The 16006-nt window shown below is 38.6% G+C and overlaps 1 protein-coding gene and 1 long non-coding RNA gene across 4 annotated transcripts in view; one reads left to right on the top strand and one right to left on the bottom strand.

Annotated features, from left to right (window-relative positions):
• Nucleotides 1-16006, top strand: part of GLCCI1 (glucocorticoid induced 1) — a 49307-nt gene that overhangs the window by 20249 nt on the left and 13052 nt on the right. For 2 of the 3 annotated variants that reach the window (XR_001553077.2, XM_015853591.2), the window contains exons 3-5: nucleotides 4927-5013; nucleotides 10625-10741; nucleotides 13691-13843. Coding sequence is in view for 2 of the 3 variants with exons in the window: in XM_015853591.2 (XP_015709077.1) it covers nucleotides 4927-5013; nucleotides 10625-10741; nucleotides 13691-13843 (357 nt within the window). In the remaining variant the exon portion in view is untranslated. The remainder of the gene's footprint in view (nucleotides 1-4926; nucleotides 5014-10624; nucleotides 10742-13690; nucleotides 13844-16006) is intronic. The other variant, XM_015853592.2, reaches the window with a different exon arrangement.
• On the bottom strand, nucleotides 5336-10678 carry LOC116653030. Its single transcript, XR_004306411.1, has 2 exons — nucleotides 10609-10678; nucleotides 5336-5474 (listed from the first exon to the last, which is right to left on the bottom strand). It is a non-coding gene; the product is annotated as an uncharacterized LOC116653030 (long non-coding RNA).

Raw genomic sequence — 16006 nt, forward strand, 5'->3', positions numbered from 1 at the left:
ATGGAAAAGCAAGGCGAAATTACCAAATGCTTTGAAAGAAATGCTAATCTCTGCAAGGTTGGATGAGTTAGAACAATGGGAATTGAGATTTACGTTAAAGCTGAGAAGAGCAACCAGATGTGGTGTTTGCAGCTCACCCCATCCTGTGCACATGCTTTAAGCTTTGTGTCAGCTCAGACCAGGACCTTCGCATTTCAAGATATCAGCCATCCTCCTCCTGATGTTGAAACGTGCATTATTTAACCTTTTCCAGGTTCTCATCCTAAAATGTTTTGAACCTTGGTTTCAGCTCATAAAATTGTAGGAAAAATCCTAGTTGTCTCATGCTTACTATTATAGATTTGTTTCAGTTTTGAAGTGGCATTGCCAGCTTCACTGGTCATACTGGTTACCTCTGTTACTTTGTTTCTGACTTGAGGTGAAGCAGCTAACTTTGGTTTCACTTTCTGTGAATAAGATTGTTGTATAGAAGCTGTAAATAAAGATGGAAAATCAACTTTCACAAAATGGCATTGTCAGGGGTGCAGTATGACTAGTTCTTATTTTTGCTGTATTAGAATGTGAATCTTTTTTTTTTTTTTTTGAGAAGTTTTGCTTGAATATAAAGATTTGGGATTACAAAACCCATATTTTTCTTCATTTAGTGTGGTTTGTGTTAGAAGCAGAAATGTATAGCATTTAAAGAAGAGTCTAACTTGCTATGATATTCTAGCAACAGCCTATGTTATTTGTAACTGTATTTTTTCCAGCTGATAATAAACAGCACATTAGTACAATATTGCCTGAGCTTACTGTGTGCTTGGGAGTATCATGCAGTAATTGTAATACTGCAAAGAAAAGTGATGGGTACGATCATGGTACTCATAGGTATATTTTGAAAGGTGCTGACTTGGCTCAGTTTACCAGAGACTGAAAGCAAATACACGTGTTCCTTGACTCCAGGGATAATATTAAACTGGAAGAATGTCAAAGCATAGTTTGAGGAGTCATAAAACCTAGTGTTAAATGAGTGAATTCTACATATTTGTTATTCAGATTTCATTTGTTAGATCAACTGCAGTGCAGGTATTCACCCCTGTCTTTTCTAGCAGTACAAGTACTGTTGATGAAATTCTTCACAGTTCTGCTATTAGTTCTTGCTTTTCCTATTCAGATCAATATCTATGCTTTAAAAAACAAACAAACAAAAAAAGCCACCAAGTTCTCACTACGTTCCTTGGTTGATCTGTTTTGCCTATTTGTTTGAGCAACTCAGACTTTTTAGATTGTCATTGTCTTTTGTCTTTATGATGCTGTAGTTGAATGAAAGGCTATGAGCTTATAGTGATGCCTGCCACGTCCTCCTGGCCTGTAGGAAAATATTTAAGCACCTATTCCCACTTTGTCTTGGAGCTGTTTGTCAAACTGTGGAGCAATATGATGTTTATAAAACATCCCTGGAATCTAAATTTCATTGAATCATTAAGGCTGGAAGAGAGCTCTAAGATCATTTAGTCAAACCATCAACCAGTCACCACTGTGCCCACTAAGCCCATGTCTGTCAGTGACACATCTACGTGCTTCTTGAAAACCTTCAGGGATTGTTCCACCTCCCCGTGCAGCCTATTCCAGTGCCTCATCACTCTTCCTGAGAAGCAATTTTTCTTAATACCCAAACTGATCCTCCCCTGGCACAACTAAAGGCTAATACATCTCCTATTACTGGGTTACCCGGGAGAAGAGTCTGATACATCCACCTGCTATGACATCCTTTCAGGTAGTTGAGAGTAACAAGTTTTTTCCAAACTAAATTATTCTAGTTTTCTTATCCTATTCTCTGAAGACTTATGTTCCAAACCTCTTGCCAGCTTTGGTGCCCTTTGGGTATGTTCCAGGGCTTTGATGTCTGTAGTGAGAAGCCCAAAACTGAATACATCCGTTTTGAAAGCCCACAGTTAGAGCATGTCTCCATGAAAATGCAGAACAAGTAAATGTAGGTAATATTTGCGTGGAACTGGGCACTTCTAGGAAAAAAAGAGTTTATACCATCGTAGAATAGCTTTGAAGCTGTACTTACCTGCCATAGGTAGGGTTGCTGTCCACTAGATTAACCTTCCCTGAGCCTCAACCAACCTGGCTTTGAATGCCTCCCGGGATGGGGCAGACACAGCTTCTCTGAATAACCTGTTCCAGTGCCTCACCTACTTCCAAGTGAAAAATTTTCCCCTAAAATCTGATATAAATCTCTCTTGTCTTTGTTTAAAGCCTTTCTCTTTTATCCTATCACTATCAGACTATATCTGTATGCAGTATTCTATGTGTGGCCTTGTGAGGTCAAGGTGAAGAGTAAAATTTCTTTTCTTGCTCTACTAGCTGCTCCTGTTTTGGTGCTGCCTAGGATACAGTTGGTCTTCTGCACTAGTGCATACAGTTGGCTCATGTCAAGCTTTTCATCCATCAGAACTTCAAGTCCTCCACAGAGCTTCTCTCAGGGAGTTTTCCCAGTCTGTACATATATCTAGGATTGCTGTGACCCAAGAGCAACACCTCATGCATGGCCTTATTGAATCTCATTGAGTAGGGGTGTGCCTCCTTCTCAGACTTGTCCAGGTCCCAGTGGATAACATTCCTGTCTTCTGTTGTATCAACTGCGCTGCTTAGATCTGTTGTTGTTGCTGGGGTTACGCTCAATTCTTTCTGACTCTATGATTGAGAAAGATGTTGAACTAATAACACAATGGACCCCCTGAGGGGCACTTCTCATGACCAGCCTCCACATGGATGTAGGGCTGTTGAGTGCAACAGCTGTGATCTTCCAATTCTTTATCCGTGTAATAGTCTACCTTTCAAATCCATATCTTTACAAATTAGAAATAAGGATGTGGTGTGCGACCATGTCAAATGCTTTGCACAAATCCAGGTAGATGGCATCAGGTTGCCATTCCATTGTCCAGTGATGCCATCACTCTGTCATAGAAGGCCACTGGAACAGTGAGTCATGCTTTAGAGAATCCATGCTGGCTGCCTCACGTTCACCTCTTGTCTCATGTGTGCCTTAAAGTAGCTTTTAAGAGGATGTGTGCCATGACCTTCCAAGACACAGACATAAGGCTCACTGTAATTTCCCAGGTAGGCTTTTCTCCCTTTTCATAAAATGAGAGTGATATTTCCTTTTTTCCAGTCTCTAGGGTCCCCACCTGACAGCTGTGACTTTTCAAGTATGGTGGAGGGTGGCTTGGCGACCACATCAGCCAGCTCCCACATTATCTTGGGACGCATGTTGTCTGGGCCCGTATAGTTGTGTACATTGAGTCTCATCGGGTGGTCTCTATCTGAGTTGTGGATTTGCCTGGCTGAGTGATTCTTATTTTCATGGTAGCTTTAAATAGATGATTTATCTCTTCTCTTGTTGATTGTTTTTTCATAACCACATTAAAGGCTTCTTTCTCAGACCTCCACGCTGACTCGTAATAAATACACGGAAGTCTGACTCTTATGAAGACTTGTTTTCTTTCCTGAGAACATGCAGCAAAAAATCAGGGCTGGCAGAAAACTGAAATGGGATATGTAGGCTTATGTGCACAATGTGCCTGTCATCATATTAAATATTGGCGCTGGTGCCAGGCTGTAGGCCATATATTACTGTAGCAGCTCTGGTTCTAGCAGTGTAGCCTACAACCTGAAATTAAGATTCAGTATTTAATACTGTCATCCTGTAACACGCGTGGTTCCGTTTTCTGAGCACTAGGGAGCTGCTTTTGCCACTTCTCAGAGCAGCAAGAGTGAGGGGCTCTAGGCACTGCTTACTGTGGTATTCTTCAAGGCTATGTCAGGTCTCCTTTATGAGCGGATCAGTGTAAGGGTGCTAGAGAAGGTCCTGGAGAAGAAGCTGAGAAAAGCTGTGGAAAATACAGGTTTCCATGCATAGATGGGGCAAGACTAAAGGGAAGGCTTGTGGAGAGATGCATCCCTGAAGTGGTCTGACCTGCTTGGGTGGAGTCCTGGCTCCCCCATGCAGTGTCACCAATGGTCCCCTGAAGTCACCCTGATTGATCTTGAGGACCTGAAAAACACCTTTGCTGAGTTTTCATATTTTTCAGTGGTATGGTTTTATCTCTTGCAGTTGGTACCAAGAATTCAGCTAATATCAGTGGAAATTGTTGAAGAGGTCTTTGTGATTTTTTGTTTTTTATGGGTATAGCCCTGACTTTTACATTACTTTTACACTCAGATCTCTGTATTTTAAATGTCATCGTTTCCCCTCTGACAGCCAGTGACTCTTTTTGTTTGGAAATGGTGGTGGTTATCACAGTTTTGTAATACAGACCTGGGAGAGGCAGAACTGGCTTCTAGCACCTTCTCAGTTGTTGAAATCTACATTTATAGCTCCAAAATTCAAGGGCTATGTTAGCAGCTTTCTGAGCTTGCAGACAAAGCTTCTGCTTGTTAGGTCATGGTCAAAAATAATGGAAGACGTATTGAGTCATAGTTAAAAGGAAGAAATTGGTTATATGGCCCAGTGACTAAGGAACACAGGTGGGAGAATTGAATACTGGCTTTTGGTCTCCAAGTTCTTAATGTATATCTTTTATATTGTGATTTTCTAACTGTTCATTGTGTTAAAAAAGAGAAATGTATGCTGAAGCAAAGATAGGAATAGTCAGGTTGGGTGTTTAGTAGTTGTCAGGCAGCTGATTTTTTCTTCAGTAATCTTCATTGTCCTCATACTTTTGCAAGCACAAATTTATGAAGCCTTAAACTGAATTATTAATTTCATTTTTTATTCATTGATAGTATTACTGCTGCATATTAGATTCTCAGATTTATTCTTTATGTATAATGCCTGGACTCAAACTTTACAGAAAGATTAAACTAATAATTTGTGACAATTTTTTTTGTAACCCAGGGAATTCACTGTACATATATGTATTTTTTTTTCTCCTCCAGACACCTAGCTGTTGGGCTGAAGAAGGAGCAGAAAAGCGATCACATCAGCGCTCAGCATCATGGGGAAGTGCTGATCAACTAAAAGAGGTGAGGATTTTTACACAGTGCAGACTTTGCAGTCTTGATATGGCCAAGACATACTTTTTAATCCCTATCTGAAGTTCAGGAAACTGCACCCTTTCCCTCCCCTCTGTTTCTCTTGAAACAGGTTTTTACCTCCTGACTTAGAAATGTTTTATGACTGTTTGTTATTTTATGCATGTTGGATTTCCACCCTTTCTACTGCACAGCGTTGGCTGCAGAGGAGGGGCCAGAGTGCTGAGAAACCAGTTTGTTGCTGTTGTTTCTGTTCAGCGTTACCTTAGTGAGTTTTATGCTCTCTAACACTGAAAGACACGAAGCTTAAGTCTCTGTGCTGCCATATTCTTGTTTAGAAATTTTGGTCAGGCTTAAGGGTGAGGTTGTCGGTTTCACAGATGAAACAGTAGGGTAAGCGTTGACACAGTAGTAGTTGAAATGCTCTTCGGTAACATGTATTCTGTTGTAAACTGCAATAGAAACAAGATAGGACCCATCAGGTTTGGATTTGCATAATGACAAATTAGGTACAGGAAAATGGTTTTCAGCTCAGCTGAATGTGCACCATTTCAGTCTTATGTGCCAATGAGCTGCAGTCTGTCTCAAGTTCATGCAATTCTAGCTTCAGCAAGCATCAAATACTTAGTGTGCAGTCAGCCTTCTGTCTGTGTCAGGAAGGGTTCAGCCTCTCTTCTAGAGCTACATCTTTCTCTTTAAGAAATAAATTTTGCAGCACATTGTCATATGGTGGCTTTTTCTCAATTCTCCGTGTTTTTTGAGTCCTCTCTCTGGTTCCTCGTTTTGAATAGGACATCCAAAAATGAGGACAAAGGTATAGGCCACTTAAGGAGATGCTATTACTGGCAGTAGTTCTTTTTCTCACAGCTATTGTATGGAAGAATAATCATCTAAAGCAGTGAGGTTTGATTCCTCAAATAAATAAAGAATAATTTTGCATTTCAGTAGTAAAAGTATCCTTATTTTTAAACAAAAGCACCCGGGTCAGAAAAAAGTGAGGGTTGTCTGTTCCTGCCACACTGAGCACCTGTTTTGAAACCCATCTTAACTGACTTATTAATACACGGGCCTTCTAAAAGCCTGGGTGACTTCATTTGCAGCTATGAGCAAATATTCAGAACCACAAATTAAGTGCCCAGGAATTAGAAAAGAAGAAATCTTGTGTCTGAGAAGTTTTGGCTTAAACATTAGCTACCAGCACAAAGGAATTGAATCAGAGGCAAGAATAACATCTGTGTTTCAAGGATAACACTCTCACTTCTACTGAGAGACCATTCTTCATCATCTGGTGCTTTTGTATCAAGTTTTGCAGCTAGCAGCTTTTCACTACCACATGGCTCTGTCAGTAATAGGGAAACCTTATGTGTGTAAGCAAGTCTCTGCCATTTGATCACAGTGATCCATTTTGCAAAGTTGCCATCCTCTCTGAGCTGATCACAAGAGAAAGACAAGAAACGTAGCTGGTGAATTTCTTGATTCCTTTCTGATAGAACACATTAAAAAAAAAATGGGGGGGGGGGGGGGGTGTTGCGCAGGGACAGGAGAGAAGGTGTGTGGAAATAAACTGCTTCTAATAATTGCTCACACTAAAATTTGCCCTCATCTCTTCCAGCTTTCTCTTCCTCTGCTTTCCTTTCTCTGTCTCCAGCTTTTCAACACTGTTTTGTTGCCTTTTCTGCAGGTTCATTCATAGACTCAGTGTCAATCTGCATACATTTTTCAGCCAATTCTAGTTTATCTTCTCTTACTTTTGCCAATTCCTCATTTCCTGTCATTTTTTCTTTCTCCTCACCTCTAAGTCCTGATACTAGCCTGTCTGTCCAGACATTCTGTATCTGTGTGAGATACTTGCAAGGACACTTGAGTCTCACCTCCCTACACCAAACAACTTGATGCCTGAATGCTGAGTTTTAAGAGTTTTTGTTCAATACCAGTTTCTTTGTGACTTGTCAATCTGCATTTTGTGGAAGCAGAAATTCTGAGACAGTCTATTCAGATCTGAAGTTCAGTAGAGAATCATAGAACTGTTTGATTTGGAAGAACCTTTAATGATCATGTAGTCCAACTCCTCTGCAGGGGAGCAGGGGCACCTACAGCTGGATCAGGTTGCTCAGAGCCTGGTCTAGTTGACCTTGAATGTCTCTAGGAATGATGCATCCATCTCTGGGCAATGTGTTCCAACGCCTCACTACTCTTATTGTAAAGAACTTTTTCTTTATATGCAATCTGAATCTTCTGCTTTTAATTTGAAACCATTTCTTCTTCTACCACAGCGGACTCTGCTGAAGTAAAATACTGATTCTAGCAAATGTAGCTGTGTCTTAGTTTCGCCTGGAATTGAATTGTTTTCTTTAAGGTGTCTGGAATGGTGTTATCATTTGGTTCTTGGAGAAAAGCAATGCTGATAATACACTGGTGTTTGTAATTGCTGCTAAGCAGTGTTGTGAAGGGCCCAAGGAGCTGCCAGGGAACAAAATTAGGACAGCTGACTTCCACTGGGAAGGGGGAGAAGTAAGCAAAGGACTGTGTGGTACTTAGACACCTGCTGGGTTAAACCATAACAAACTGCCAGTTCCAAACATCTATCTCAAACATTAGCAAAATTTACCCAAGCTTCACCAAAAAAAGGCTTTTTCAAAAAGTAGGTGCTTTCTCAGTATAAGGCTCCCAGGCAAATGTTTTGCTTTTTCTTCCAAAGCATTGAAGAGTTAAAAATCATATATATACTTATATATATATATATATGCTTTTCTTGGTGTATCTCTTACATATCTGGAGTTTATTTTGATTGATGTTTGATGGTGCTTTTCTGCTGCTTAGAAAGATTAACTTCTAGCTTTCTAGCTAATTAAGATTCTTGGAAGTTAGCACAGCTACCTCTTCCTCTTAAAAGCAGTGGTTTTCTTCAAGTTTGGTAAAGAAGGAAGATACTTAGCAATAAAAAGATGATCTTGTAGAAGAAAAAAAGCAATTGAGATTTCAAGATTAGGTTTGGCAAGTGGTAGATTCACTGTGTACTCTCAGTGAAGAGATGGAGTGCCATTTGGTTTGGAGGATTCTTCTGCCTACGTATTTGGCACTGCTGACTGCTTACTATGGCTGTTATGAAGCCAGGTAGCTTGTGCTGGCAAGCCTGTCTCCTGTGTCTAGGGGATGGATAAGAGATGGCAGGGTGCTTTTTATGTGCTCATTCTTACTTTTCTCATTCTTTAGTCTGATATTAGCTACTGCATCAGAGAAAGGCAGGGTTCTTGGGAAATTAGGGTTCTTCAAATTCATGGGTAAGGATATGACCTGAGAAAGCATGCCTGTTCCTTCACTACGTTTTGTATTTGCCTTAAATGGCCATATTGCGATTCCAGACTGAAAGGTCAGGTTCTTCAACAAATTTTCATCTTTCTTTTTTCCTTCAGTGACCCAAGAAGCATTTTGTTTGTTATTATTGTGAACCTATCGATTACCAAAATGCACATACTCTGGAAGTGGCTGAGAAAACTTCTCATCCAGGTGTCCATGATTCCTTTCAGAAGATCATAGCTTCACACTTCAAGATAGTGTGGAGATGTATTAGCCCACTGAAGTGCTCTCGCTGTCCAGATCTTACAGCGTGGCTATGTTTTCTTATAGACTTGTCAGCAGTTTGCAACTAGAATCTGAGTCAGACCTCTGAGGTGAATTTAAATTTTTTTTTATAGCACGCTCCTGAGGAAAACTCGGAAAGCTAGATTTCATTCAAACAAAAAAGAAATGGGGTAAATAAGAAAAAACCCAGGGCGTCAGGAAAAGGCAGCAGAAAGTAAAACAACATTCTCCCTGCCTTCTGTTCTTGCTTTTTGGCTATTCCTGTAGCCATCCATTTCAATCCATGTCCGTCTTCTAGTCCAGGCTTCGTTTTTTTCCTTCTTGTTCTGATTTTTAAAGGAGATGAAGATCATTTCCCTACACACCCACTTCTCCAACATCTGATCTATGTTGTTGTAAATGTACTTTCATGTTCCCTTATCAAATTGGTTACTTTCTTTCTTCTTCATCTCTCTGTTGAGCTGGGTTTCCTATTTAACTTTTACATGGAGAATCATTTAGTTTGGGGCGTTTTATTTTTTTTTTTTTTTGGGTGGAGTTGGGGTATCTCTTCAAATTCTTTCAAAGTTTTATAGTGCTGAGTGGCACCTTTCTTCAAGAGATTAATATTGTTCTTTAGCATGTTTTCATTAAAACCTTGGTTGCGTTGGGGCTTTATCTTGATGTATTTGACACAGACCTGTTTGGGAATCTGAACTGTTTCTGTCATTGAACATTAGGAGTAGTCAAGCATTTCTGAATAGCAGTTCTTTGAATATGGATTGTAAGTGTGGCAAGACTTGATGTGAAACATTTAGGGTGGATCTGTTGTGTGAGTGATGTTAGAAACAAAACCAAGAAAATTCCAAAGCTTGAAGCAAAGTTCCATCAAAGCCTTCACTGAGCACCGTCAACTCTTGATGCTGGAAAGTGAAGTGTTCCTCTACCACAGTGCTGCTTTTTTGCAAGGACATTAGAGATATATTTAACTACTTGGACTTGACCACAGAGTGAGTGTACTTGTAGTAGTCTCAATTCAGAGCAGGAGAATACTTTCCAGATGATGAAGTTCTTTGAAATATGAATTCCATGTGCATTCAGATCTCCTTACTTGTGCTTTAGATTTTTAAATTGTATCTCTAGCTGTGTTTAAAATGAAGTGGGGACTTACATGCATTGCCTTTTATGCCAACAAGCTGATGGTGAAAGAGAGTGAGATTAGAGGATGAAGGAAAAACAATAAAATTACCCTGGTTTAAGGAAATGTCTGTCCCTGTTGTCTAAATTTGCATGTCATCTAAGCTTCTCAGACAATACTTAGAGAGTTAGATGCTCTTTCATGTAGAAACTGTTCAGGGGAATAAGCAAAAGAATTCCTGGATCAAATGATTTGATTTCTGTTAAGGAGCAGGTCAAGTGAATAATGGTTGTAGTTGCATTTGACCTTTAAAATATATATAGTTTGCTTAAACAGCTTCGCAATGGACAGCAGAAAAGATAACTCTGGCTGCTTGAAGAAATCTGTGATAATGTAGCCTGCAGGGAAATAGTATTTAAATGTATGAAGCTCTCCAAGATGAAGCAATAAATACTGATTGACTGTCGTTTGTAGAGGTTCTTTTATTTTAATAATGAATTACTGGAAAACTTTGCTTTGGCTTAAGGTCAAAGAAGTTTGACTGTAGGCTTCACAGTCCCTCAGTTTAAGCTAGTGATAGGCCACAAATTGCTATAAATTGTTAATAGGGGTACTTTGCACCAGTTACTACAGTACTTTCTTGTAAATAAGGAATTTTATTAATAAACTAAGCCTGCTTGCATATGCAAGTTGGTGAATAGGGCAGTTACTTTGGAGAAAGTGTCTAGCAGGCAGTTAGAGGGTTCAGTTTTCATACCCCAAAGGTAGACAGTCCAATATGCATATTCTATAAAATTGTCTGAAGAGGACAGTAAAAACATCTGTGATTTGCTTCATAAAGAAAGATATAAACAGACATTCTTTTGATAACTCATTAATCACTTCACCTGAACTTCTTTCCAGCAGATTGCCAAACTGAGACAGCAGCTTCAGCGCAGTAAGCAGAGTAGTCGTCACGGTAAAGAGAAAGAACGTCAATCACCTCTCCATGGCAACCATATAGCAATCAGTCAGACTCAGGTAAGTAGATCCATAGCTGCTTATATTAACAGCCTCCTGTTTTATCATTGTTGTGTGGATAGCTTGCTCTTCCCATCTTTCTTCTGTTTACCTCCTCATGTGGTACACTGGAATGCTTAGCAATCTGATACCATTGCATCTACGCTGAATTTTATCTGGTGACCATCATATAATAAAAGAAAGAGGGGTTGCAGCAGAATATCAACTAAAATATATTAAGATGCCATGCACAGAATTTTTACAGCCAGATAAGACTGTCTTTCCAGGAATACATAACATGTTTCTAAGACTAATTTTCGTGGTACGCTTTCAAAGGTCTCTGCTCCTTTGGAGGGTTTTTGCTGATTGGTTATACAATCCAATTTTGTCTGAGCTCATTTTATAGGTAAATAAATAAAATATACCAAAAATGAGCAGTCTGGATTGGCAACTCAACAGTTGGTAAGTCTTTGAGCAGCAGACGGAACTTTGAATGGGACCCCTTAAAAGGTATTTGCATTGAAATTAAAGAACCCAATTTTCTGCATCGCTGAAAAATATTTGAAGTAAGATCTCATTTCCTTGTCCATTTTAGAAGTTATTCTGGTAATTTGCTTATTGGTTAATCTGTGGCCAGAGAAGCAGTTTCCTTCTGATTGCCAAGTTAAAAATAATACTGTTCTGTCTGCTTTCTAAAAAGGTGATGATAATTCACCTCAAATTTAGTTTTGGTTGAAATCAAGGTGGTGCTTACCAGTTATCCCATCCCTGGAAATAGAGTTTGTCTTTCACTGTACAGGATATGAATCATCTTCATGACTTTGCTTAGGACATAACTTTTGGTTATTATGGTAGACTAGAATTGTCAGTAAAAGATTCTGTGTTCTAGGATGAGAGCCTTCACATAATACTTTGTAGTAGCAGTGCCTTACTTGAGGTAGAACAACACTGCTATGTTACATCATGTCCAGATTATGTTGATGAACATTCTCATATTTTATATCAATGAGCAATACGATGACAGTCAATGGGCAGTATGATGAATTTTTCTCCAGCAGTGAGTTTATTACACCAGCTCTCCTTTTTCTTCCTTTTTATTATTTTTCTTTCTTTTTAATGTACCCTCTGATCTCTCTCAGGCAGTGTGTACCTGAGGAAACACCTTTCAGTGCATCAGAAATAGGACACTGTAATCCCTTAAGTTCTCTGGAAAGTAAAGCTCAGGATCCTTGTCTGGCATCTTCTGTTTTCTGTTGCGTTATTACTTCACTAAAGTGATTTGAAAATGTATGCAAATCTTAATAGAGCTGATCGTTTTAGCATTAGCCTAAGACAGCTTTGATTTTCAAATCCTTTCATGCGTCAGTTACAAAAACTTGCCTGTATTCTGAGAATGTCTTTGTCTTATTAAGAAAGATGCTGATGCTATGAGTAGCTTTGACCTGTTGCCTAAGCAAATTACCTAAGTGTGAGCCTGATTCTTAGCAGGGTGCAATGGAAGATGCCACACAGTCTGTTTTGTGTCACAAACTGCCAGTGGAACTGAAACTGAAACTGGTTCTAAAGGCTCAGGCAAGATTCTTAAGAGTTCACAAAGTCACTAACAGATACTTGTAAAAAGCAGTTATCTTTTCTCATTTGACAGCATAGATGTTTGAGTCCTGACTAAATTTCACCTACAGTGGATCCTTAACTTGGATCCTTAGCTGAAATGTTTGCACTGTAGTTGTATTCACTGATGGCTTTTAAAAACAGTGTTGTATGCTTTGGTGTAACGTTCTTTAGCACTTGGAACTCACTCATGCAAAGGTGTGGATTCTCTAGAATGTGTTTAGCAAGGCCAGTGAGTTTTCAGTTTTTCTGGGATGTGCAAGGGATGCTCTCCTGCAGGCCGTGATTCTTAACGTTCATTTGGCATGAGCTCAAAAAAAAACACCTAACCAAACAAAACCCAAAACCAACAAAGAGCAACAAACAAAATAGAAAACAAAACAAAGCAACAACCTGGAAAACACAACGCCCTCTCCCACCAAGAAGATAATTCATAGAATTGTGAAATGATAGAATCATTTGAGTTGGGTGGAACCTTTATAGGTCATCTAGTACAGCTCCCCTGAAGTGAACAGGGGCACCTACAGCTACATTAGGTTACTCAGAGCCAGTTTCATTCAGTAGTGTCTCAGAGAAGTCCATGGGTGTGTTTTACATTTCATCTTATCCTGTGATCCTGTGAACAGTGGGAAAATATATACTAAGAAGTGAACGCTGTTCATGACTGTGTATGTGCAGCTGCTGCCAAGCTAAAACATTCAGGGTTGACTGTGCAAGACACATGCACTCTTGTGAATGGTTCCTTCTAGTAACAGAGCTCCACTCATTTTTTCTTCTGAAAACCATATTTGTATTTTTTACGTTCTTGATTCTTAAACTTCAAATGTTTTCTCTGAAGATTTTTGACACAAAGTTCTGAAATGTTAGAAGCTAATGAAATTAGAGGTTTAGAATGAATGCCTTATTTTTCTTTTACTTAAGCCAACCAAAAGAGGTTAGAAGTGCATTAAGTAGATATTTTGTTTGAGTGGTTAAGCTTCAGGAATGTTGTGAAATGCCTTTTGGATCACAGTTAAACCATCTACATCAGCACACCGCATGCACTGCATCCTCCAGTGTGTATTCTGTAGTCAGTACATCTGGAAAGTGCATATACCTGCCTACCTACTGATAAATGGGGTGGTAGAATGTTTTTTATTACAGAACTCTTCTAAGTCAAGAAGCGGTGTGATGTTAGTGGCCTTTGGTTTATGCAAACACTTCTTTTTAGTTGAATTTGCCAAGTAAAGATGGTCTTCTAGATGGTGAAATTAATACAGAGTTTCTTAATTCACTGTCTTTAGGTTCTTTAGTGCTGATCTCATACTTGTGTTTTATTCTGTTTTCCGACTTCAAATCATGTGGCTTTTTACCTTCTAGGCTTCTATTTCTAGATCAGTCCCTATGCCACTGTCAAACATTTCAGTGCCAAAATCAACTGTTTCACGTGTGCCGTGTAATGTAGAAGGGATAAGCCCTGAACTGGAAAAAGTGTTCATTAAGGAAAATAGTGGAAAAGAAGAGATATCCAAGGTAAGATTATATTAATGTGTTGATAGTTGCTTTATCACTGTAACCTACAAACACACGAGAAAACTCCCTCATGGCAGAAATTACTAATATTTTTCCTCAGGCTGTTAAAAAAGAAATTGTTTCTGTTTGTTTTTAAAGGCCTTTAGCCAAACATTTTATTTACAATGCTCTTTTTGTAGAGAACTTGTATGTTTTTATGAGAAATGTACGTACTTAAATATTCAGCCTACTGTAGTGAGTAAGTAGAAAATTAATAGATTAATTTATTTGCTTTATTTGACGTGGTTTTTCTTAGGTAACGCTTGAGTTTCTTGCACTCTGTGGAGCTTGTTGGTTTTAATGCTTTTCTTCCATAAACTGAATGTGAACTTTTTTACTTCCTTAAAACACTGATCTGTAATCAGGGATCTCCATATGGGTAATATGTACAAGCTGAGAAGCCTAGTTATATGAGAGATCTGGAGTGTTGGAATTCTCATTGAAGAATACTGGAGTGCTTAAATAACACATAAAAAGTGAAGTGCTTACTTTGCAGCCACCTTTTCCTAAATAGCCAAAGAAAATTCTGTGCTGTGGGAACAACTTTACTCTGCTGTTTTTTTTCTGTTCTGAACTGTAGGATTGCTACTTGTGAATGGTCTTTTAATAGCACTTTGGTGCACAAATCAAGCTATAAGACTTTTAATCAGAGGTATAAGATTCAAAATCTTATGTGTGTTTCTTCATTATGGCAGTAAACTTAAATAAAATAAATTAATAATAAATATATATTAAAAAAAGCTTTGGAATATTCTTGGGTTCTCCAGAGAATTAGTTCTGCTTTGAATGAAATACCTCCATAGTAAATATTTCATGCTAGATTGGCTTTCCCAAAGCTGTCTCATCCCTTTATAAGGATCTGTGTTGTAATAAGGGGAGTAGAGAGAAAAACAAACAAATAACCCCCAAAGTCCAAATCAATAAACTCTGTTGTGCAAACTCTGAAGAGTATAAAAAGGCACATATTGTATTGCCACTATTGATGTTCATATGGCCAGAGTTGAAGTCTCTTGTGGTTAGAGGAGGTTTAATTTATTTATCAGACCAATCATCTTTGTAAATGTTGTCCTTAGGCTTTAACAGCTTATTACTTCAGATGCAGAACTCAGTCTTATAAGTTACTGAATGTACTGGCTCTGATCCAGCCAAACAGTTAGGCACATTCTTAAGTGCATTGTTGGATTGAGGCCAGATATGCTCAGCAGTTTACACAACCAAGGCAATAGTGAACCCGTCATCTAAACATCTAGTTGGGTAGAACCTTCAGACACAAAAGAAAGTCATAAATTAGACATTGCCCTTGAAGTCAGGTCTATTGTCGTGGGCAGAGGGTTGTTTCCTGTTATATAACTGCTAATTTCTGTCAGATCTCTTCTGGTGGGACCTAAAATGGGACTCTTAGCACTGTCTTAGAGCTTATTGCATCTCACAGTTTACTTATGGAAGATCATAATAAATGTGATTTACTAAATCTTACTGCTGGTGAACTTTCTCCAACTGCAACAATTTAGATTCTCTTTAGCCAGGGGGAGTCAGTGGCTGGGTTAAAGGTTAGGAATTACTGAACAAAAGATAAACCATAGGAAACCAAACTTCATTATTTTCACTGCTAGTGAAACAATTTGTTTTTCTTACAGTTTTCTGCCTTTCTTTCTGGTTGTAACGTTTTATATATATATGTATATATATAATAATGTAACAATCATAAATAAGTGGTTGCCTTGGGTGATACATGAAAAACGAATTTTTTTGCAAGCTTTCTTTTAGGATTGGTGGGCATCTAAATTCTCAGCTGGTTTCTTTTCACCTGAATCCAAGTTTATCTCCTAGGTTCAGCAAGTGCATGTTTAGAACTTCATGTTAATCAGTCAGTGCAGCTGCTGAAAGCACTTGAGGCCTATTGTGAATCTGAATCGACGTGCTAGGAAATATTGGGGAAAAACATAAAGTCTGTCATAGAAAAGAATATTTTTTCATTTTTTGAATTGTAGTTTACTATCTCAAGTTTTGTTCAAATTAAGGCAGTACATTAATAGTGTTCCAATTTCATCAGTTTCCTTTTAATAAGCACGTCTGGAATGTCTTGAGTAAAACAAAATGCATTTTAGTTTGGTCAACTCTTAA

This window comes from Coturnix japonica, chromosome 2, assembly GCF_001577835.2.
Source record: "Coturnix japonica isolate 7356 chromosome 2, Coturnix japonica 2.1, whole genome shotgun sequence".
NCBI lineage: Eukaryota > Metazoa > Chordata > Aves > Galliformes > Phasianidae > Coturnix > Coturnix japonica.